Source organism: Haliotis asinina, chromosome 7, assembly GCF_037392515.1.
Source record: "Haliotis asinina isolate JCU_RB_2024 chromosome 7, JCU_Hal_asi_v2, whole genome shotgun sequence".
NCBI classification, from domain to species: Eukaryota; Metazoa; Mollusca; class Gastropoda; order Lepetellida; family Haliotidae; genus Haliotis; species Haliotis asinina.
In genome coordinates this window covers 56,305,627-56,328,499 of record NC_090286.1, presented here as the reverse complement: position 1 = coordinate 56,328,499, position 22,873 = coordinate 56,305,627, and the positions used below count along the sequence as shown (strand labels likewise).

Genomic DNA, 22,873 nt, shown 5'->3' with positions numbered 1-22,873 from the left:
CCCAAGCTAATTCCCCGACAACAATTCTAGGTATTATAATTATCCTAGGCCACATATAAACCCTAAAAAGGTTACTATAAGGTCAAGGTTATTATAAATGGTGGAGGAAATCCTAGATGACCGGCACAACACCCAATAATTACAGACAGAAGCTGAGAGGCCAAGAGCCAAGGTCCTTGCGGACCAGCCTGCTCAGTCCCGTTTCGGTGTCACATCCGTCACCCATCCTTGTGTCTCCTGCTGTCATCTCCACGACTGCAGCATCTTCGACGACACCTGCAGCTACGTCGGCAGTAGCAACTTCATCTGGTAACCCAATTATGGCCACTATGCCACATGTGAAACTCGAGGAGTTCTCCGGAACAGCAAATGGCCAGAGTTGGTGGCAGGACTTTCTAAACTTTTCAAACTTTTACTCCTTCAATGATGAACGGAACTCTTACCATTTTATCGTGAAGGAGAGGCAAAATTGTGGTATCGTGAACTACCTGATGGAGATAGGAATAACCTGACTCGCATAAAGGCGTCATTTGACCAACGCTTTTCCCCTCAAGCTGCGTTTGATGTGAGTGTGCTGCAGATTACCCAGGGTGCTGACGAGACTGTCAGTAGCTATGTTAACAGAGTTCAAGCTGCCACGACACACCTCAACCTCAATGCTTCCGTTGTCGTGGCAATAGCAGTAAATGGTCTTCGTTGTGAAATACGACAGATTGTTTATAATAAAGAACCTACCACCTTACAGGAAGTACGACATCAAGCAACAGTGGCTGAAAAGTCCTTGTCAGCTAACCCTGTTGATGTCAATATTGCAGCAAAGGTGGACCAGCTCACCAACTTGGTTGCTACCTTGATAACCAAGACAGCACCCCCTCCTCTGCAGGATACCGTGGTCGCATCAGCTACTGGACAACAAGACTTCTACAGCAACAGACCTCTGGTGCAGAGGCGACGACAGCCTCCACAGCAACAGCCTCAGCAACTGCCACCTCCCAATTAGCCACCACCACCGATGTCTGCTCATCCAGTGAACATGCCCACACAAGTGCACCGATCTGCAGTTCAACACCAACAGTACCAGGCCCCTCAGGCACAGTATCCACGGTGACCACGACTTCCGGTACCACCTCACCTCCACCAGAAATGCCATGGCTGTGGTATGTATTGCTCAAGTCGTTATGCATGCCCACACTTCAACACAGTATGTACTTATTGCAATAAGTTAGGACACCATGTTAGCGTTTGCCTCAGTGCTTATTATTCACAGAATAAGACACCTACACAATAGGGACTCGCACCTGATTCTCGGGGCCCTGAGGTCAGGCACAAGACCTCTATGGTCTCACTTGTGGCTCCTTTGGTCAAGAACACTGTTCTGATAAGGGTGAAGCAAGTGAAGACCCCAGCTCTTGTTGATACAGGTGCATCCATCAGCTGTGTCAGCATGCGCTTCTTACACAAGGCAGGATACACCAGGGAAGAGTTATCTAAGTCCCATCTTAGTCAAATAACATGGGTAGGTGGTGAACTTCATTCTGTACTAAGCTCCATTTCCCTTGAAATCAATGTTGGCAATGTTCTTCTATCTCAAAAGTTTCATGTTCTCTCCTCCCTTCACCACTCTCTCATCCTTGGCATGGACTTTTTGGAAGCTAACAAAGCTGCTGTCTGTCTATCTACTAAATGTCTTTACATTCACGAAGGTCTAATAACTGTTGCCTTGGTTGAATCAAATGCAGGTTTTGCTAGGAGTAAGCATCAAGTGGTTATTCCAGCCCAACACCAGGTAGATGTTCCTGTTCTCATCTGTAGGAACAAAAGAGATGCTGTCCTTTTACTTGAACCTGCTCCTGAACTGTCTAAAACAAAACTTCAAGGTGCTAGGTGTCTTGTAAGGAACTCCAAAAAGGGTGTGTACATGAGACTTCTGAACCCAACAGATAAAGATGTCCACTTAAACACTAAAAGAGTCCTTGCAACCACGTCAGAGATTGATAGTTCCTCTGTATCAGTTCTGTCAGACACACCTGACACTGACACTAGGTTCTCCACATCCAACATGCCTGCACAGGTCAATACATACTCCAGTCATTCATCTCACATACCCCCAGGGCCTACTCTCAACTCAGTCACTCACTCAGGTAGTCTGTCCAACATGTCAAATCAGTTCAATGCGTCTTCACCATATCACTCTACAGTCATCTTATCACCATCACTTAATTCACAGATAGGTCCTTCCAGTCACAGACCTTCTCAACCCCACACTCCAGTCACTCACAAAAACTTTGGACCCCCTCATGTCTCAACTCATCCACCCCCAGCCAAAATTCAATACCAACAGCTGATATATCCTTTGATGTAAGTGAATCCGCAGAACAAAAACAAATTCTCTTATCCTTTTTAAATTCTCAAAGATCTGCCTTCGCCCAAAACTGGTCTGAACTAGGTACAACTCATTTGCATCAGCACAAAATAGAAACAGGTGATGCCAGACCAGTAAGACTTCCCTTCTATCGTCAAAGTGCTGAAATCCGGAAAGAATGTTCAAAACAAATAGATGAAATGTTGGAAGCCAACATTATCTCCCAAGTTCTTCTGAATGACATTCCCCCGTGGTCATGGTACGCAAACGTGACAACAGCTATCGCTTTGCGGTCGACTACAGACGTTTGAATTCTGTCACCAAGTCCATTTTCTTCCCTCTCATTCGTTTTGAAGATGTCATAGATACGGTTGGTGAAAGTCAAGCAAAATTCTTTAGTGTTCTGGATTGTGCTAGTGGCTTCTGGCAGATTCCCCTCCATCCTGACACAAAACACAAATCGGCATTCATCACTAATGATGGCATATTTGAGTGGAATCGTCTCCCTTTCGGCCTTAAAAATGCTCCAATGGCATTTCAAAGCACGATATCAGCAGCATTAAAAGAAATGAATTGGAAATACATTTTGATCTATGTGGATGATGTGATTGTATTTTCCAAATCTTTCTCTGAACATTTGACCCATTTGGAATGTGTGTTCCAAAAGATCAAACAGGCTGGACTTACTTTAAAAGCTAGTAGGTGTAAGTTTGCAGCCAAAGAAGTTCAGTATTTAGGTCACATTTTTGACAAGGATGGAATAAAAGTAGATCAATCTAAAATTGAGGCGGTCAATAAAATTCCCAAACCAAAGAATGTTCATGACGTTAGATACTTTTGGGGTTTAGACAGTTACTACAGAAAATTTGTCCAAAACTTCTCAGGAATTGCCTCACCACTTTATGATCTCCTAAAAAAAGATACACCCTTCATTTGGTCAGACAAAGCTGAACTGGCCTTCACTACACTTAAGCAAAAACTTACATCATCTCCAGTTCTTGCTTATCCAGATTCCTCTCGTCCATTCATTCTCACCACTGATGCATCAAGTACCTCCACTGGGTACATCTTAGGTCAAAAGGACACAGTGGGACGTGAACATGTGATATGTTATGGTGGCAGCTCTTTACATCCAGCAGAAAGAAAATGGGGTGTCACACACTTAGAATGCTTAGCGGTTGTAGAAGGAATTAAACACTTTAGGGTATATTTGGCATCAAAGAAATTTCAGGTGTACACAGATCACAAAGCTTTGACATGGCTACATAAATTCAAAGAAGATTCTGGACGTCTAGGCAGATGGTCACTTGTGCCAGATGGTTATGATTTTGAAGTTATATTCATCTGAGTTAGATGTAGAGCAACTGGATGTAAAACAATACAATTCCCCGGATCTTCAGCCCATTATAGACTTCCTTCAAAAAGGTGAAATTCCGGAATCCTACAGTGAATCTCAGGTCAAAGGTCTTAGAGGTCGTGCTCAAGAATATGATATCTGTGATGGTGTCCTTTACCATTTTCATCAATCCAAGTTTCAAGGTTCCAAAAACAATCGCCCCTCTGTCGTCACTCAACTGGTTGTGCCTCTCTCTCTCCGCAAAGATCTTCTGTATGCCTATCATGACTCAAAAGTAGGTGGTTGTCATTTTGGTAGGGACTCAACTCGGCAAACCCTCTTAACCAAATATTACTGGCCCAGCATGTATCAAGATATTGACAACTACATGAAATCCTATGATGTCAGTCAGCGATCTAAGCGTAAGATCAAGCCAGCTCCAATGGTTCCAATACCAATTGAAGACACCTTCTCTCGCCTTCATATTGACATTTTAGGTCCCCTTCCTGAAACCAAGGGGGGCTACAAGTATGTTCTGTTGGTCGTTGATTCTTTAACGCGTTGGACAGAAGGTTTTCCTATGCATACGCAGGAGGCTACTAAGGTTGCTACAATTCTTTTCAATGAAGTGATCACTCGCTTTGGGGCACCTCGTACCCTTCTCTCTGACAGGACGGCAATTCACGTCTAAGCTTGTCAATGCTCTCTGTGAGCTCCTTGAAATCAAGCATCACTATACCTCCAGTTATCACCCTCAGACTAATGATATGTGTGAGGGAAGGAACAGTACCATTGAGCAAGTCCTCAGAGCTTATGTTGATCGTGATCAATCCAATTGGGCAGATCTGATCCCTTGTATCATGATGTCTATGCGTTCAACTCCATGCCATTCCACTGGCTATACGCCTCACTATCTCATGTTTGGTCGGGAAATGCATCTTCCAATACATTTGAGGCTACTTCCAAAGCCCACAGTAGGGAAAACTGCTGAGAAACATCTTAACACAATCTTGGAAAATCTCAAAATTGCCAAATCCTTAGCCAAAGACAACATGCGGATTAGTCAGAAAATCAATAAAGAACATACAGATTTGAAGGCTAAGGTCCCTTCCTTCTCCGTTGGTGACAAGGTCCTGTTAACTGACCCTACAGTTCCAAAAGGCCTCTCTTCCAAATTGTCAAGCAAATGGGCAGGTCCTTTCACTATCATTGATTTTTGTTTCCAAATCACACATTCAAGCTACAGCATTCACACACAGCCAAAGTTCACAAGTCCCTCATTCACGCTAACCGGCTGAAAGCTTACACTGATCGAACCGAAGATCAGCACAATACCAAAGTTCCAAATGGTGAGCAAGAGACTACATGTCCATCCTCAGTTCCTCAGCAAACAGATGACTCTGAAGATGACACAACTCCAGAATCCTCACAATCAAAGGACATCCTTAATTCTCCACCCACTCCTTCTACTTCTCAGACACATGATGTTGACATCCATCAAAGTCAAACATTCCCCGTTGATGCGATCCTTCGCTGCAAAATCATTAGGGGTAGGAAACACTACCAGGTCAAATGGACTGGATATTCCAAAACCACCTGGGAGCCTGCTTCAAACCTCAGTTCTCATCTTTTCAAACACTTCCACAAGCACAAGACACATTCTGGACGTGCATGCAAATGCAAACCAAGGTTTTTCAGTAGTTCAAGAGGTGCCTCACACTCCTCAGTCTCTTAAAGATATTTCATTTGGTTCCTTAAATAATGTTTGACCAACCTTTCAACAGTTACGTAGTTTCTGTGTTTCATAAGTACTAGGATTTGCATATGTTACTGCAGGACATTTTGCATCTCCAGGTCATCGTTGTTTTATTGGTTCCATTGCTTTCGTTTCTCTAAGGGTCTCCATGGAGTCTGATGTTACTTTGGCTACTGACTGTTTTCGCTCATCCTATTATGTGTTCAAGACCAGTTCAACGACTTAATTATGGAATCATCTACCAGCCAACCTCCAAAGTTCACTTTACCACAGAGTTTTGGGTCCACACCTACGAAATCAAGCTTCCAGCAGTTCCAAGTATTCCCACAATGAGTGGCTGTCACCAGGGTGACAACATTTGTCCACTCCTCAATGAGTTTCAAATGCATTTAAATGTTTAAAAAACCAAATGTGTTACTCAACTTAATGCAACTCGTCAACAAATCATGAAGCTCATCCCTGAAACCAGTCGCTCTACCTCCTCTCGCTCCAAAAGAGCAATTTTAAGTTTTGTTGGTTCTTTGTCTAAGACATTATTTGGAACAGCAACTACAAATGATGTCAACAAACTTGCTCAACACATTAATGCCCTCACAAACCATGACCTTAGTCTTGCAAACACCCTCAAACAACACTCTGCTCATATGTCATCATTCATGAAAGTCGTTGATATTCGCTTCAAAAATGCTGTGAAAGGCGTTAAGGCAAACCACGACGCTATTCAATTTACTGCCCTTGCCCTTGAGAAAAATGTTCAGTCCATTCAGTCATCCCTTGCAACAATGACATCACTATTAATTGACCAGATTCAACAAGCATATGTTGTAGAACATCAACTGGAGGAACTAAAGTTAGGTATCCATGATTTAGCCAAGCATAACTTGTCACCACTCCTCATTCCTCCTGAGATCCTACAACAGACTGTACACCACATTTCAAATCTTCTCTCCCAAAAGTACCCAACCTTCAAGATTCTGCAAACGACTCCCAACTATTATTATGCTAATGCTAAATTCATCTTTACCCGTTCAAAGTCCAATGTTTACCTTTCAGTAAAATTTCCACTGTCCTCTGTGATCCAGCCATATCAACTATACAAAGTAATATCTCTACCCTTACCCATCAATGATACGTCCTCTCATGCTACACAACTTTTAGATATTCCAGATATTGTTGCAATTTCACAAGACCATCAAAGTTATGTTGAACTCTCCAGTTTTATCATAGGCTGTTGCTTCGGCGATGACGTATTGCTTCAGTGTCCCTTTCGGATTGCAGTCCATTCTACAACTATGCCTTCATGTGCTCTTGCCTTGTTTCAAAATACCAAATCTCTGTAATTTTCGTTACGTTACCAAACCCCAGCCTCCCCAGATACTAATGATAGATGACTCTCATGTTCTCATATACAGGATTCCTTTTCTAAGGCTTGCTTGTAATGGCAGTCATCGCATGGTTACTGGTTGTTCCTTTTGTGTTCTGGAACTCCCTTGTTACTGCTCTTTATCAACTGAAGCATTCCCCTATCCAGCAGCCTTCTCATCTTGTAACAATTCCTCTAGGGACATCTCTAAACTTCCCCTGTCAATCTAGCTTTACTTCAACACTTCTTTGATTCGTCTGCACTCTCAACAATTGCCGGAGATACAACGTTTCAGAAAGCCCTTAATTTTTCGATTCCAAAGTTTAATATATATTCACATGAGATGTCCGATATTTTGGCAAACGACCATAAGGCACATCTTAGTCTGAAGCATGTTGCAGAGAGTGCCAAGAGAGATGAAACTATTTTCCAAACAATAGCTGAACCCCTTCTTGATGGAAAAATTCCCGTTAAAACCACATGGCTGAATACAAATTTCCTCATTGCTACTAGTGCTAGTACTGTCTCTGGTATAACATTTATTTTGGCTCTGAGGATGTTCTTTAAAATTCGTTCACTTACTGCTGCCCTTATGTTGGTCACCCGGGCTGCCCCTGTCAAAGCTGTGATGCCTCCAGATCTCAGTTATATTGCTTCAACTACTCCTAGTGAAGGTGCATCTGACCTTGTGCTACGGGACTTAGCTGACTGTCATGTGTCTATTCTTTTAGGATTGCTCACTGTAGCCATTGCTTCTGTCTTGCTCCTTCTCTGTCGCCGAGGATCCGCTTCTCAGAATGGTCTCTGGCTAGAACTCACTACACGTCCAGATTGTGTTACCGTCCCAGTCATGTCTTTGACTCTTTGCCCTTCTTATTGGAACATTCAGCCACCTTACACCATTGACAACCTTCGTATCTCAGGTTATTTCTTCCCTACTCTATCTGTTGATTGGCCAGGATTCACCATTACAAACAACCTGACTACAACTTCCATTGTCATCCCCAACAACATAAGAATATCCTTCTTTAATCGTCATCTTCGTAAGATTTTATCACAGCCTTTCAGTGCATACTTTCTTCAAGTCCACAACAGTTTCTATCAGGTCCTTGGTCAGACAGGACTGAGCAATACATTACATTGTGTATCTATTGTAGTGTGTAGTCATTTAGATATCTGATATTTGATGTGATCTGATGTCTTGCATTCATGTCTTTATTTCACATAATCTTATTTTTGTATGATGTATACTGTTCTCAACATAAAAGCTTTTGAGGACAAAAGCTCCATGACGCCCAGGGGTATATCATAGTTCTAAAATACGCCATATTTTCCTCGGTCTTATATACATATTTCTGAGTTTATAGAATAGAACTAAACAACCCAGTTTGTATATTTTTACTCAAAAACGAGAATACTGAACGCTGTATCTGTTATTGGTGATCATTTTCCAGGTTATAAGATAATTAGCATTGAGTGTTAACCTTTAAGATTACAGGCATGGTCCGTTCCAAGTATATTAATCCATCAGTGAGATATGCGCTCGTCTTAATTACTAAGTTACTTGATAAGCGTTATGTACTAATCGTTAAGAATACATGTCCAGAGAGAAAAGGTAAAGATTACGCTATGATAACACACTCGCCGAGAAAACTGTTAGATAATTTTAGTCATTTCTGCATTCTCAAGTCTTTGAAGCTACGCTGGTAATCTCAAACTTCAGATAGGCAGCAGTGTAGATTAGTAACATTTGTAAGTATTGTTTAAGGATTACTCAGTTGAACGTGCGTCCATATCACTAACTCTGAGAGCATCGGTGGTATATATAACGGCCTTTATTCGGGGTACTTCACTCATGAAATGCACCGAATAAAGACTGGCCACTAATTGATGCTTCTCTTGGTTATTTTGAAGGTAAGCCATGTTCATTCAATGTATGTTCCTAAATTAAGTTCATGTTTTCTGTTGCGTTCCATACTGTTAGTTTAAACGATATACTGTCAGTTAAACTATGCAGTATAGGCTAAGTACACCAGGGAATATTTTAGTTAGGTAAGACCATGTAGCACCACCCTAAATATGTAGTCTACGTCAAAATAGCTTACAGTATAATTTAGTAGCGTCAGGCATAATCTAACTTTAGTAAATCACATTTACCTATAATCGGGCTCGTGGAAGTAGAGAAATCATTGTGCACGTCTTGTATATTTTATTGCGTGTTTACAATCAAATGTATACCAGTGAATGTATTTCTAAATGGTTATTGTGTGCGTTTAATTCAAATGTATTACATGACGTAACTATACTGTACACGCAAAACTAGGGAGCGCGCATAAGCCTTGTTGTTGCATTCTGCTGCTCAATATTGCCACGTTTTCACTATTGTTAAGCTCTAATTATATATATACGTTGAATACTTTCAATAACATGATGTTCGACATATGATCTTTTGTATCCCACGATAGTCTAGATGTAAAAATGTGGTCATATGATTCAACTAGCACACTGACGTGTACATGTATATTATTTGTGTATTTATATTGCGCCCTTTAAGTTGTGTCCCCTGTCATTTACGACCTCCACAAACAGAAGATTATTTTAGTTATTGATAACGCATGTATTACTTATCTTACTAACTATCTACGCTTACTTACTATCTACGCTTATTTGTCAGCTGCGCTGGTTTCACCTCCGTGTAATCCTTGCGATTGTTTATTGTAAGGTATTTTGTCAGTAAGGTTTGTGTAATTGTTAATTCACATGGCTTTCATATGTATTATTTGTAGAAATTTTGCTAATGTTTTATTATGTGATGACTCATGAAATGCACCGAATAAAGACTGGCCACTAATTGATGCTTCTCTTGGTTATTTTGAAGGTGTGCGGTCCCAAGCTAATTCCCCGACAACAATCCTAGGTATTATAATTATCCTAGGCCACATATAAACCCTAAAAGGCTACTATAAGGTCAAGGTTATTATAGTAAGATAATTATTTTTGATGTCTTGATGGTAAAATTGTGGGTGCTCAACAAAGTAACCATAGACTTAAGACAAAAACATCTTGAAGCAGAAAGGAAGACCATGACAGAGTACGGAAAAGTTTTTTCCCATCTTGTTGAGTCAGTTGTGTATGAAGTGAACTATCACTGTTGACACTGATGATGTATGATTGTGTAGCACTTTAAGAATTTCTTATACCAGTACAAAGGTACTCCCTATCGTTAAGGAACATGTAACAACGAATATGTGTCGTGGGAGTGCTCAACGTTTATTTCATCGTGAAGAGCCGCCTTGTTATATTTTTCCGCCAAGAACAGCTGAGTTAAGGATCGTAAAACGCATGCCTTTGATTCGCCTCCCACATCTCAATCTTATCCAGCTGAAAGCATGAAAGCATGCATCATATGTATTCCATCTAAAACACTCTCTCTCTCTCTCTCTCTCTCTCTCACACACACACACACACACACACACACACACACACACACACACACACACACTTTCATCACGGTTCAATATTTTGTAATAACAAAACGTTAAGACTCTTTATTGTGTAAGTTCACCGTTTTCAAAAGTTTAATCAGTAATGTGTGAACGGAGATCTGCATTTCCTCTATTGTGTCACACAGATGTCATCCAGAAAAGACTGCCGACACGCAGTTTAGTGAAGGCAATAACACGAGCACGTAATATGTGGCATTTAATATAATATCATATATCAACTGTACAGCAATCCTGGGCCAATAACATTCTATACCAATAATAAGCTGTAACCTTCTAACGTGTGTTATATTTGGGATAAGTTGGAAGTCGCGGTAGCTGACTTTGTGTGCTGCCGATTTAGTAGTCGGACGAATCTCGGATTGGACTCAAACTAACAAAGGACTAGAACCCAAATATACCCTGTTACATATGACTAATAATGACTAATTTCTAAATAATATTGTGTAGTTACGTAACCTCCAAATCTGTACCAGATCGACATTTTGAGTCAGTGTAATATATTCACTGTAGTAGTAAATTCTGTGATCTTTTCTGAAATATTTTACCAGTTTAGACTGTTATATAAAGTACATAAAAATAGTGTAGTGTTTTCATATTACTGTGTAGGATCGAACCTCTTCATGTTGAAACAAATACACGATCCGTCATGAAAGGACGAAGATTCTCCTTAACTAATGCAGCTGTGTGTTGTTCTCTGGATCGGCTGAGGGAATAGTTTAAGTTGTGTCAATAAACAACGTACGTCGTGATCATACACATAGGTGTAACGCTTCATAAAAAATGCCTGATTGTACCTAATGTGTCTCTGGAACAAATACCACTAGTCGCTAAAACTGTGAACAATGAAATATTAGAAAATGAAAAGCCAAGTATCATGAACATGTGATTTTTGTTTCTTTTAGCACACAGCTCTCGGGACGTAATCGGTAACTATCTGTTTCATGCTATGTTTCACTGAGGTTATCACCGCGGACAGTGTGAACTAGGACATAGGCATCGATGTCTCATACTCGTGGAAACATGGTCTCTGAAAGGGCTTAAACATACACAATATGTGCATTGGTATATGCAGAGCCGGGAAGACCTGGGTTAGAACTGATCTTCAGTAACCCATGCATGTCGTGCGACGTAAAACTGAACTCACTCACTTAATCCTTTGTATATGTCGTGAGGTATAACTGGCATAGTGAAAGATACTGAATTTGTGTAATTTAAGGACCATCATTCGTGGGTGAGTATGAATATAACATTACATTTATACGGGTTTTCATACGACACCCATATGGTTTGTTTGTGTGAAATGTTTTCCCACGATTTCCATAAAAGGCGCCTGCGTAAGTCTAACGTTTGGTATATCGAATGTAAAAAGTCATATAAGTAAGAAATGTTTCATCCACAAGAATAGGTACATGAAGTGTACAGTCATGTCATTATATAAAGGCACAAACAACATGTGCTGACATGGTCATTAGGTATTGTTGGATGGGTCAAATATATGTTACCTGTCTATGCACAAGGTGATGGAGTCTTTGTGTGTGCAATGGAGTGGGAGAATATCCATTACATTTTGAAGACGTAATGTTATATTTCAATAAAATTATTATCTATAATTAATATCAGAATATAATCATGACAAGCTGACCTAAAGTGAATTTGTAGTTCAAATATTTCTAACGCCTTTCGTTGTGGTCAAGTGAAGACAGAAAATATGCCTAAGATTGTCCCTTCAAAGTAAGTACATGTAAAAGACATCCTGAAATATGAACCGTTCAGGACTGTGTAACTGTAGTTAGAACCCCCACGCACCCATGTGTAGACTGTCTCACATTCCCTGAACCATAAAATTTTCCCATACTGCCCTCCCTGCAATGCTAAAGCTCTAAATAAAGCTCTTGCACCAGGTCCGTCCTGGAACTCCCAGCTCACTGAGCCTTCTTTTCAATCTAAAGTCTATTTGTCACTATCAAAATGTATAAATTAAATACATGTATAATCAGAGGATAAGAGTTAGTCTGTGTATCAGCCAACCAGCTTCCGTGGCTATGTCCTCCGCTGTTCATTCTGTTACAGGTCACTTTGTCTGTGTTGTACGGTAAGAGATCATCTCGGGGGATGAAACCAGAACGTGCCTTCCTGTTCGCTAATAACTGTGAAATCATTACACACGGACGTAAAAAACTGTATGCATTTTTATTCAAAATGTTGAGTTGTAACATGGAGAGTCATAGCGTGTATCGCGTATGAGTTTGATTTTGAGACATAGAAAACTGTACGCTTTCAGCAACTTTGACTATAAAACAAATGTTTATTTACGTTATTCCTGCCCCTGACCTAAAGGATTAAACCAAATAATTTTAACGAATATGTGTCATATTTTGTTTATTGAAATTGGCAGTGCATTATATAATATACATTGCATCATAGCATTGGCGTGAAATATAATGTGTAATAACATCCATCAACAAATTTAATCTATAAAGTGAATAAAAACCGAACAAAAACAATCGTTCTCCAGTGGAAGGAAGTATTTGTCACGGACATTTTGCCACAACTGAGACCATATAAACCATCTTTCATTTCAAGATATTCAAACTTCCACCATTGAAATAATACAACAGTCTCTGTAGGTGGGTGTTGAGTGGTCTGTAATATCTCTGTTGCTGGACATAATTACGTTTTCGCGAAAACCTGGTGTCATCTCTGATCTTAAAATGTGTGTCATTGCCATCGCTCTTTTGTCTTTTACGCAAATTGAGGATGACCAGACTGATTATTGTCTTGCGTTGACGTATTTACTATTTACATATGTACAACCCAAATCCCTATATTTCATACCCCTATATTTTCAGACGGAAGTGATCTCACGGGTCTTGTCCAGAATGACTAGAATGTAAGGTTAGCTAAGCATCATATTTGTACAGTGGCACACAATAAACTGTCGCGAAGTCCGCATTTCAAGGATTATGCCTTTCCTTCACTGGCATCCACATGTCTTCGTTTCACAGCCAAATCGCATAAAGAGGACCAGAACTGCAACACTTTCGTTGACATAATATCTGTTTGTCGTTGGCATGTATAGTCAGACAGGGTTGACACTAACGCAGTCTGTCAACCGTTGTCCAGTACATATTAACATATGACCTGAGATTCACTAGGAATACTTCAGTTACATCTATTCGTATATCCACATGTGTGATTGTAATGAAAACATATGCATATGTACAATATAATGTGTACTGGCTTTTTGCATGGCTCCCTATTTGTTGTTTAACGCCATGATCAAGAATATTCCAGCTCTATGACGCGGTCCGTAAATTATTGAGTCTGAACATGAAAATCTTTAATGAACGATATCAGGAAATTCAAAATATATCAACGAGATGAACGTTAAATAAGATTTGCGGATATGCACCCATGAAATAAAACTGTTGGAGATTTTATCACAGCTCAACCATTGTTATGATCTTTGAAACGGAAGTGGGGTATCCGGTTTGTTGAATTGTTTTTACCAAAATGGAGGCGTGTTTGTCAAACATAGTTCATGGCATAATGGTAGCGTACCACCCTGAGTACATGTCACTAGTCATAAGTAGCGCTGACGCTGTCAACTTTCTTCGCTGTCAAATATCGGACGCTCACGTTTGACAAATCACAGTTCTTTTCGATGAAAATGATCGAATCGGTCCTTTCGGTCATCCTTTGGATTTCTTCTGAAACAGCGATCCTTGTGTCACTCTGGACAGACTGACGCTGAGAATCTCTGGCATTCTCAGAAAGAGCTGATGCAGTTAGCAGTGTCATCAATGACTCTCCTGTATCACCATTGTCTTCTGTCAAATCTACATGTTGAGAGTCGCTTCCTGCAGGTTCGTCTTGTCCAGGTGTTGGTGGAAGGGTCTGAGACAAGAAAACTCGACCTTGACCATCTGATTGCGCGGTGCCAGCAGTTCTTACGCGAGGTCTGTCTGTGAGAGGTAATGCAGGTCTCACAGACTCCTCAGCACGGCCAGACTGCCCGGAAACTAAGTTGACGTCAATCTCCCAGTATCTGTGAGCCACGTTATCGCTGTAATTCCTGCCAGAGCCATTACAGCAGTGTACTCGAATCAAGCGTCTGTAAATTTGTCATGATGTGCAAAATTAGGAATCCGATGCATTTCTTTACATTATTACATTGTGAATACTTAGGCTACACAAAACAATATTCTTGTTTCTCCTCATTTTTTTAAAAACATATTGGTTGGGCGGGAGAATTGAATTTTAATTTATTTTATGTCCAGAACCCCTTGATTTCTGTGAAAATAGAAACTCAAAAACTTTAAAAGGTTAGAAAGGTAATTTGAACGTCAAAGATGAATTTTCTCTTGTGTAAAAATAAATATGTAAAATCTAAGGAAGAGGCGAATTATTCGATCGAGATGTAATGAGAAACAAGAACACTTTTTTATGTATGGCCTTAGATGAATACAGCAAAAAATATATTAATCAAGACAAATGCACTGATATGATTCATGTCAACCTAATGTGATATTCATGTGAAGCGTATTGCCTAGACTGATACCGACTTACCACGTCCTTTATCATATTTCGTCAAGGAAATATTATATCCTGGGAGAAAAAACAATTTTGAACAAATCTTCCTCAGCATGGTCTGACATTCAACCATATTGATCATAGTAATTAATGACCGATAGACTAACCTCGTCATTCAATGTTATTGCATGAATAATTTGGAAACTTTATGGCAATTTAAGTATATATAAATTTTGGATTTTGAGCTGATGAACCTCAACGGCCACATGTATCACTGACGTAAGACGTTACAACCCAGGGCCTAGATTTTCGAAGCCCTCTTAGTTAGACGTAAGTTAATCTTAGCGCTAAGAGTGATTCGAAAATCTGGGCCCAGGGATCCTGGATGAACATTTCACTTGCTACCAAGCAGCTGTCCCACAAATCATCTCCTCAGTATATTCACCGCCTATTTTTGTCAGCAGTAACTAGTAATTTCCACAAATAATTATTATTACAAAGTTACTAATGTTCATTTTATGTCAAAAAGTGATCCTGGGTAGATCTGGGTTAAAACTGATCTTCAGCAACCCATGCTTGTCGTAAGAGGCGACTAACGGCATCGGGTGGCCAGGATCGCTGACTTGGTTGACACATATCATTGTATCCCATTTGCCTAGATAGATGTTCGTGCTGTTGATTACTAGATTGTCTGGTTCAGACTCGACTATTACAAACCGCCGTCATATAGCTGGAAATTTGCTGTGTGCGGCGTAAACCTAAACTCACGTAATCCAAAGGTGATACCGACCTCTTGAATATGAGTAGAAATATAACGCAGCATAGAATCCCTGCTACTGATCCGATGGAAATAACTAAGATGTGATCAGACGAACCTGCAAATGAAGGCCAGTTTGGTAAACCATGACACGGACATTTTTAAGATAGGAAGCAAGTTGAGTTACCGTCCAGCTTACAGCTGTTGTACTTTTGTAGCGACAGATATACCGTTAGCAGGTTTTATAAGTGCTTGTCTACTACATCCCAGATGTTAAGATACAAGTTTAAAAACCTGCATGCATTAAGTATGTCACTATTTATAAGAAGCACTGTCACAAATGTACCATCGACCTGGGATCGAACCAGCTTCCACTATATCTACTGTGTCACTGAACTAACTGTCTTCAACCCATAAAATATTTGTTCTATATTGTTGAATGTCTTCATTAAGCCAATTTCTCAAGACTATTCACTAATGGGAGTTGTTGGTTTTAACACCTATTAATAACCACAAAAGTAGAAACATCATTACTTCAAAAGTCAATTTCTAGAATGCTCAAAGTTATATTCATCCCTTAGGTGTTGTCATCTCATCATCAAACTTGCCAGTGTTAAGGTCTTGGATATCAATTTGTCATTAATGCGTACGAAAGAATACGGTCCGGGTCATTATGGGTTGCATTTTTTTATGGATTGAAATTGCACTATACAGAAATTCAAAAAACAATTATTGTCTTTATTGTGAAAATGTTTAATATAATATCCGTATCAACAGGGAAGACGATACCTCTTTTCAACCTAATGGAATCAACAGTTCTTCAAACTCAAAAGAATGAATAACTCACGTTTTGTGTGAAAACGAGTTAGGCAAGTATTTATTAATGGTTAAAAGCTCTCTCTTACTAAACAATCAATATCAAACATTTTTAAATGTCGTGCAAGCATAACTCACGTGTTTTGCAAGGAATTCTGTGGCAAGCGTCCTCAACACACGGAGAACACACCTCGTCGCAGTAGGTCCTGCTATAGCCCTGGACACAGCTTATACATAGCCCAGTGTCCTTGTCACAACCGTCACAGCTGACGGGGCAAGGTGTCGAGCAGTTCCATCCATGATAGTTGGGATCTCGGCAAGCCCCGATACACAGGTCTACAAAGCGATCACAGACCATGCAGTTAGATGGGCATGACTCGTTACACAGTTCCCCTCTCAGACCTGGTGCACAGTTGAGACATTGCGCGGAGTCTTTCTCACATTTGTCACAGTTCTCTGGACATGGAGTGGTGCATATCTTTCCATAGTAGTTTGCGTTGATGCAAGGTCCACTGCACTGGTTTTTCGTAAAGTCATTAATTATACAGTTTGTTCGGCATGTTGTTTTACAAGATGTGCTGTCACAGTTATCTCCCTTTTCGTCACATCCACCTTTGCAGTACCCTTCAGCACAGTGTATACACTCGCCTGTTTCCCTGTCACAGTCTCTACAGTTGGGGAGACAGGTAACACACCTACCTGTGATCCTATTACATCCATCTGTACAGTTGGAGGGACAAGGTGTCCTACAGTGTGGACCATAATACTGGGGATCCTGACACGGTCCTGTACAGACATCACCATAACGTTCACAATGTGTACAGGCTGTAGGACAGTTCACTCCACAGTTATCTCCTTTCTTGCCGTCCACACATCCCTCTGTACACACAACACGGGTGTTGTTCGACTGACAGCGAGAGTTGAGACAGGTGTCTGGACAGTCATGTTGACACTGTTTACCATAGAACCTGGAGTCCAGACACTGAAGACACTCTCCAGATGGCGTCACATTGACACAATGAGGTCGACACACACCGTTAACACAGTTGTTACCGTCACAGTTGGTGCAAGGTGTAGTTGTAGAAGAAACTGTTAACAAAGATCCGATCAGATATTACCGATAGTAAGACCGAAATACTTTTAATCATCTCATTAAATAACAGTCTATACAAGGCACATGTCCATTTGAGACTGTAGATTGACTCGGATGGCGTTTAACAAACATACACTGAAATAAATAAATCTCAAATCAAGGAGGGTAGTTACCGTCGCAATAGGTACAGTGTAAAACAGTAGCTGCATCACAATGCATGAAAAGAGAGTTGGTGAGATGCATGCGTAATATGATAATGTTCAGAGAAATCTGTATTGGCATACTGTTGTGTCTTGTAATACTTCGCTTTTGGTAGCAATGGTCTAAACCATAGCTGAACGAACTTCGCATGTTGTTATCCTCAAACTGAACACAAATAATGACATGGCGAGTTGAAGCCAGAAAGTTGTATCCAGAGCATATATCAATGGCCGTTACAATTGCTGCAAGGTGTTTTAGATGTGGAAACTGCAAACAATGACGTGGTGTGCAACATAAATTCTGAGAGACATTAAGTCAGACTTAATTCATTTTCTTATCATGATTGAAAGTGCTCTGATCAAAACAAGTACACATTTGTAAAGTGTGTTGCATTTGCATCGGCCATTAGGAGCTTTTGTTTATGTGTTGACATTCTTGAAACCTGTAGCAAAATTGTCTGGGTCATCACACTGGTATGTACTAGTATGCTAGTGCCGGTAACAAACTATCAATTCAACTACACGTTCATTGGTATGAGACACTCATGAGTGAGTGTGATTAGTTTTAGGCCGCACTCAACATTATTTCTACTATATGGCCGACGGTCTGTAAAATCGTGAGGACAAAACAATCCAGTGATCAACAGCATGAGCATCGGAACTGATGACATGTGTCAACAAAGTCAGCGATCCTGACCACCCGATCCGCCTCTTAAGACAAGGGTAGTCGTCTTTTGTGCTAGGCATGGGTTGCTGAAGACCCCGGAACATCACGGAACATCAGTGATGAAAGACATGTCTACAAACCTTGCAATGCAGGGCACAGGAGGATAATCCATACGACATTAACCATTCTTACAGCTGGAAGAGTCCTGAAACATTGGTTGTTGGCAGTGAAAGATATTGATATTTATACTGCTTTTAACAACTTTTAAAGCATCCCGGTTCTCGAGTGGCAGTATTGCGATATTTGGCCATCATCTCCCTAACATAGATATTTTACATAGCGGGTCTAAATTACAATATGTGATAGATGCATTATTACAAGAGTCGCCTAGTACATTTGGAGTTGTAATTTTCTCAGTGTTTGTGACCGTTGACACAAACTCTGCCAGATATTGACATTGTAATTATTTCTTTAGTTATAAGGGTCATCAAAGCAAAGCAACTGTTGTGACATATCTACATACATATGGTAGATGCGAGCTACGAGTTTGAATACTACAGTAGGATTGTTGGTCAGAAACATTGAAAATGTCGTATTGAAAGAGCCATGAAACACCCAACTTTCTACTCCACTTTCTCATGTCTGTTTGACAATGCATTTCTTTGCTTGTTAATATGTCAGTAGTTAATGTTGTCTGGACCAGATAATCCAAGAATGCACATGATCTATGCAGTCTGGATACGCTGACATGCGCATACCAAGTCAGTGAGTCTGACCACTCAATCCGGTTAGTCGCCTCTGACAACAAGTATGGGTGGCTGAAGACTAGGCATTTCAGGTAAAGTAGGTCACCCGAAATTGTAATGAGAATGTTCCAGTGGTCCCTTTGTTAAATGATTTTAATAAGGTACAGCTAATGTGCAGTTGATACGGTAAGAAACATTCACCTTTACATTAGTCTCCAGTATAGCTGTCTCAGCTGGGCGGCTGGCTGATCACCATGTGTTGGAAGGTCACTAGAGATTCAGTAACCGTTTCCTTCACGGAAGCTAATGTACATACTGTCCGGTGTGTCATGTGCTCACAAACGTAAATATTTCCTTGTGTTACAAAATTCAGTTCTAAAGAATATTTAGAATCTAAATGCACTCACATTGTGATCATAACAATAACTGAACGTACGTCCTGATGACGAGTTATCAGGTTAGACACTTTTATGTAAGAAAGTACTTTATGGATGACTCTTCGTTATGATATATGGTGCTAGTTTCGTTATAGATTTTTATACCGTTGCCAAGCAGTCAGTTCATTTGGAACGTATTCGCTGTGAATGAGGACAGTTTAATTTCATACTTTTTCGTTTACTAGAAACCTGATGGAGTTGTTGTATTACCGAAATGGACTACCTTTTCTAACATCGGAGTTTGCCCTTATATTTTTGATATTTATATTTTGTGTGAGGGTATAACACCTAGGTCACAGCTCAACATGAATTTAAGTCTGTGAGTTCACTGATGTGTTGTGTACATCTTGCCTGTTCAGTGCAGAGACATTCACATTTAAAAACCTTTACAGCTCAGATCTCGACAAATATCAGTAGGCTTTTGCAAACGTATCACATTGTAATGTCCGAATTCCCGGCGACAGAACAATTTATGATAGATAGATAGATAGATAGATAGATAGATAGATAGATAGATAGATAGATAGATAGATAGATAGATAGATAGATAGATTAAATAATGGGTATTAATGCGTCGTCGAATCTGACGTTGAAGGATCCTTCTCCACTCATCCTGCAATGCATGGCTCAGCTGTTGTTGCGTCTGTAGTTGTGGCTGTCCACACGCACGTCTGTCTAGCAGATCCCACAAATGTTCAATGAGGTTGGGGTCCGACGATTTGGCTGGCCATGGCAGCACATTCACATTGCTTTCTGGCAAGATAGTCCATGTTAACACGTGCAGTATGCGCGTCTTGCCGGAAAATCTCTTTTCTGACGTCAATGGCGGGAATGAGGTGACGTTGGAGAATTTCATCACCGAAGCGTACAAGAGTTACATTTCCCTGTACGTGCACCAGATCCGCCTCACCATTCAAGGATATTCCTGCCCACATCATGACACTACCATCGCTGTATCTATCAACTTCACGAATACAGTGTCGTGTATAGCGTTCATTTCTGCGTCGGTAGACACGCATCAAGTCTTCATAGCGATAAGGCAAGAACCGCGACTCATCACTAAGGATCCATGGTCGAACGTTTCTGCAGCATTGCAGACGTGCACGACGATGATAAGGCCGCATAACAGTTGTATGGCCGCATTGGTCGTATCCCATGCTGTCCAGGAACATTGCTGGCTGTGTATGTTGCAATGATTGTCCGGTTGAGCACAGGCAACAGCCGGATGAAGGGGCCCCGCGCCGGAGTTGTGACCCTTTGCCTACCAGATCTCGGTCGATCTTTCGTAGAGTTGTGGAGTCTGTAGCGCTGACTGACTTCCTCCAGCTTCCAGATGTCAGATGGCGCTGTTTCTACACTCTTCATTCAGTCTTGGCATGTCGAGGGTCGCAAAATACGGAACAGCTTAGAGAGATTCCCATATATATATAGCCTTGCCGTAAGACTTTTTTCTTTGGATCCATTTGTTTATTTTCTAAGGTACTTGGTGACGGATTAATGCGTAATTTCAGCCACAGCAAAGCTTAAACTGGTGTAAATGTTAGCAAAAAGTAAATCCTAACCGACTGACAACGAATATGTAGCAATCGTAATCCAGTACCTGGCTGGCTAGCAACATACTGAAATCCCACTGAACTAGTAGCATTGATGCCTTCACACCACTCCGAATTTCGGAGTTAAAATTAACTAAATATACATCTTCAGATTCGTGTTTCATTTTATTCAACACGCTAAAGCATATTTTACAGCATTACCTTCGACAATCTATTTCGGAAATACACTAGACAATGATATTCACCTTGTTGTCGAGAAATAACTCCCTCAACAAGTGGCTGAAGGACTTGGTATTCAGTTAATATTTCCTTACAATGACAGAGTTAAAAGAAATTGTGTCCTTTGCTATTTCTTCACAACACCTCGACATATTTCCTGATGTACAGAGACTGAGGTCAAAGTCTTTATGTCCTTCTTACTTGTTTCGGAGTTCCTGTGATTAGGATGGCCACAAATTAACACTAACAATTGCAGAATGATTAACAAACCATGATACAAACCAAATATATGATAAGATAAGCAACAATGCAACCACGATTAGCTACACCCACTCTGTCACAAAACAATCGACAAGTTACAAAGGCAACCAGGTCAATCGGCTGTTGTCACATGAGAGTCCTGATAAGTGCGAAATTCATTTATTCATTTGAATGGTGCATTATGCAAATATTCACAGCAAGACCTGAGACACGTGAAATTTCGTATGTACACTGCCCATGTTGACTGGAATGCGCGGTTCCGTAGAAGAACTAGATCTGTGTTTATGTGCGTGCATGAGTGCGTGCGTTCGTGCTTGCATTTATCAATATGCCTATTATATTAGTATGAGTGTGTAGGGTAACGTGCGGAACAACATATCTTTATGTAGTTTTAGTGTTATGGTAGACGGACAATAACGAACATGTAATATTTTAACAAGGGTCGAGAGGAAGGAAATACTAACGTGTGTGTTATACACGTAATACCATTGATTTACATCTCATACATTAATATTTACATTTCATGTAGATATTTTTACGATTTCGATTTTCAATAACAAATCACGTCATACCAAGGCGTATTCCATATTTTTTTTTGGTTTCTTTTTTCTTTTCTTTTTTTTGTTTGTTTCTTCTTTTTTTTCTTTCTTTTTTTTTGTTGTTGTTGTTGCAAATGTACAAAAATCAGATGGAAACTCCAAACACGTCCATATTCTTATTACAACTGTGTGTTGTTATGATGTGTTCGATGGCAACTGCACGTGCATTTGGACAAATTCTTGTCTTATATGTCCTTTATGTCATACCTTGTAGTATAACCTTATCCAGTGTCCCTCAATGTCATACACTGTGGTATAATCTTTTCCAATGTTCCTTTATGTCATTCCCTGTAGTATAACCTTATCCAGTGTCCCTCAAAGTCATACACTGTGGTATAATCTTTTCCAATGTTCCTTTATGTCATTCCCTGTAGTATAACCTTATCCAGTGTCCCTCAATGTCATACACTGTGGTATAATCTTTTCCAATGTTCCTTTATGTCATTCCCTGTAGTATAACCTTATCCAGTGTCCCTCAATGTCATACACTGTGGTATAATCTTTTCCAATGTTCCTTTATGTCATTCCCTGTAGTATAACCTTATCCAGTGTCCCTCAATGTCATACACTGTGGTATAATCTTTTCCAATGTTCCTTTATGTCATTCCCTGTAGTATAACCTTATCCTGTGTCCCTTTGTCATAGCCTGTAATAATACCTTATCCAAAG

General features: G+C 40.2%; 1 protein-coding gene and 1 pseudogene across 1 annotated transcript; one reads left to right on the top strand and one right to left on the bottom strand.

Moving 5' to 3' along the window:
* The first annotated feature begins 116 nt into the window (after positions 1 to 116).
* On the top strand, positions 117 to 7,997 carry LOC137292094 (uncharacterized; annotated as a pseudogene).
* A 4,497-nt stretch (positions 7,998 to 12,494) lies between these two features.
* LOC137292093 (proprotein convertase subtilisin/kexin type 5-like) lies at positions 12,495 to 20,937 on the bottom strand. The gene is made up of 5 exons (XM_067823638.1): positions 20,652 to 20,937; positions 20,161 to 20,295; positions 16,568 to 17,518; positions 15,647 to 15,731; positions 12,495 to 14,437 (listed from the first exon to the last, which is right to left on the bottom strand). The coding sequence occupies exons 1-5, from the start codon at positions 20,935 to 20,937 to the stop codon at positions 13,903 to 13,905; spliced, it is 1,992 nt and encodes a 663-aa protein (XP_067679739.1). The 3' UTR covers positions 12,495 to 13,902.
* Between the last annotated feature and the right edge of the window lie 1,936 nt (positions 20,938 to 22,873).

Bases quoted from the DNA above. Each gene is read 5' to 3' on its own strand.
- LOC137292093 (XM_067823638.1), bottom strand. From the start codon at position 20,937: ATGAAGAGTGTAGAAACAGCGCCATCTGACATCTGGAAGCTGGAGGAA. The intron at 20,296-20,651 runs GTTCGACCATGG...TGCCATGGCCAG, and splicing joins GTCTGCAATGCTGCAGAAAC to CCAAATCGTCGGACCCCAAC. The intron at 14,438-15,646 runs GTCGGTATCACC...ACAAATTTACAG, and splicing joins TTTCTACTCATATTCAAGAG to ACGCTTGATTCGAGTACACT.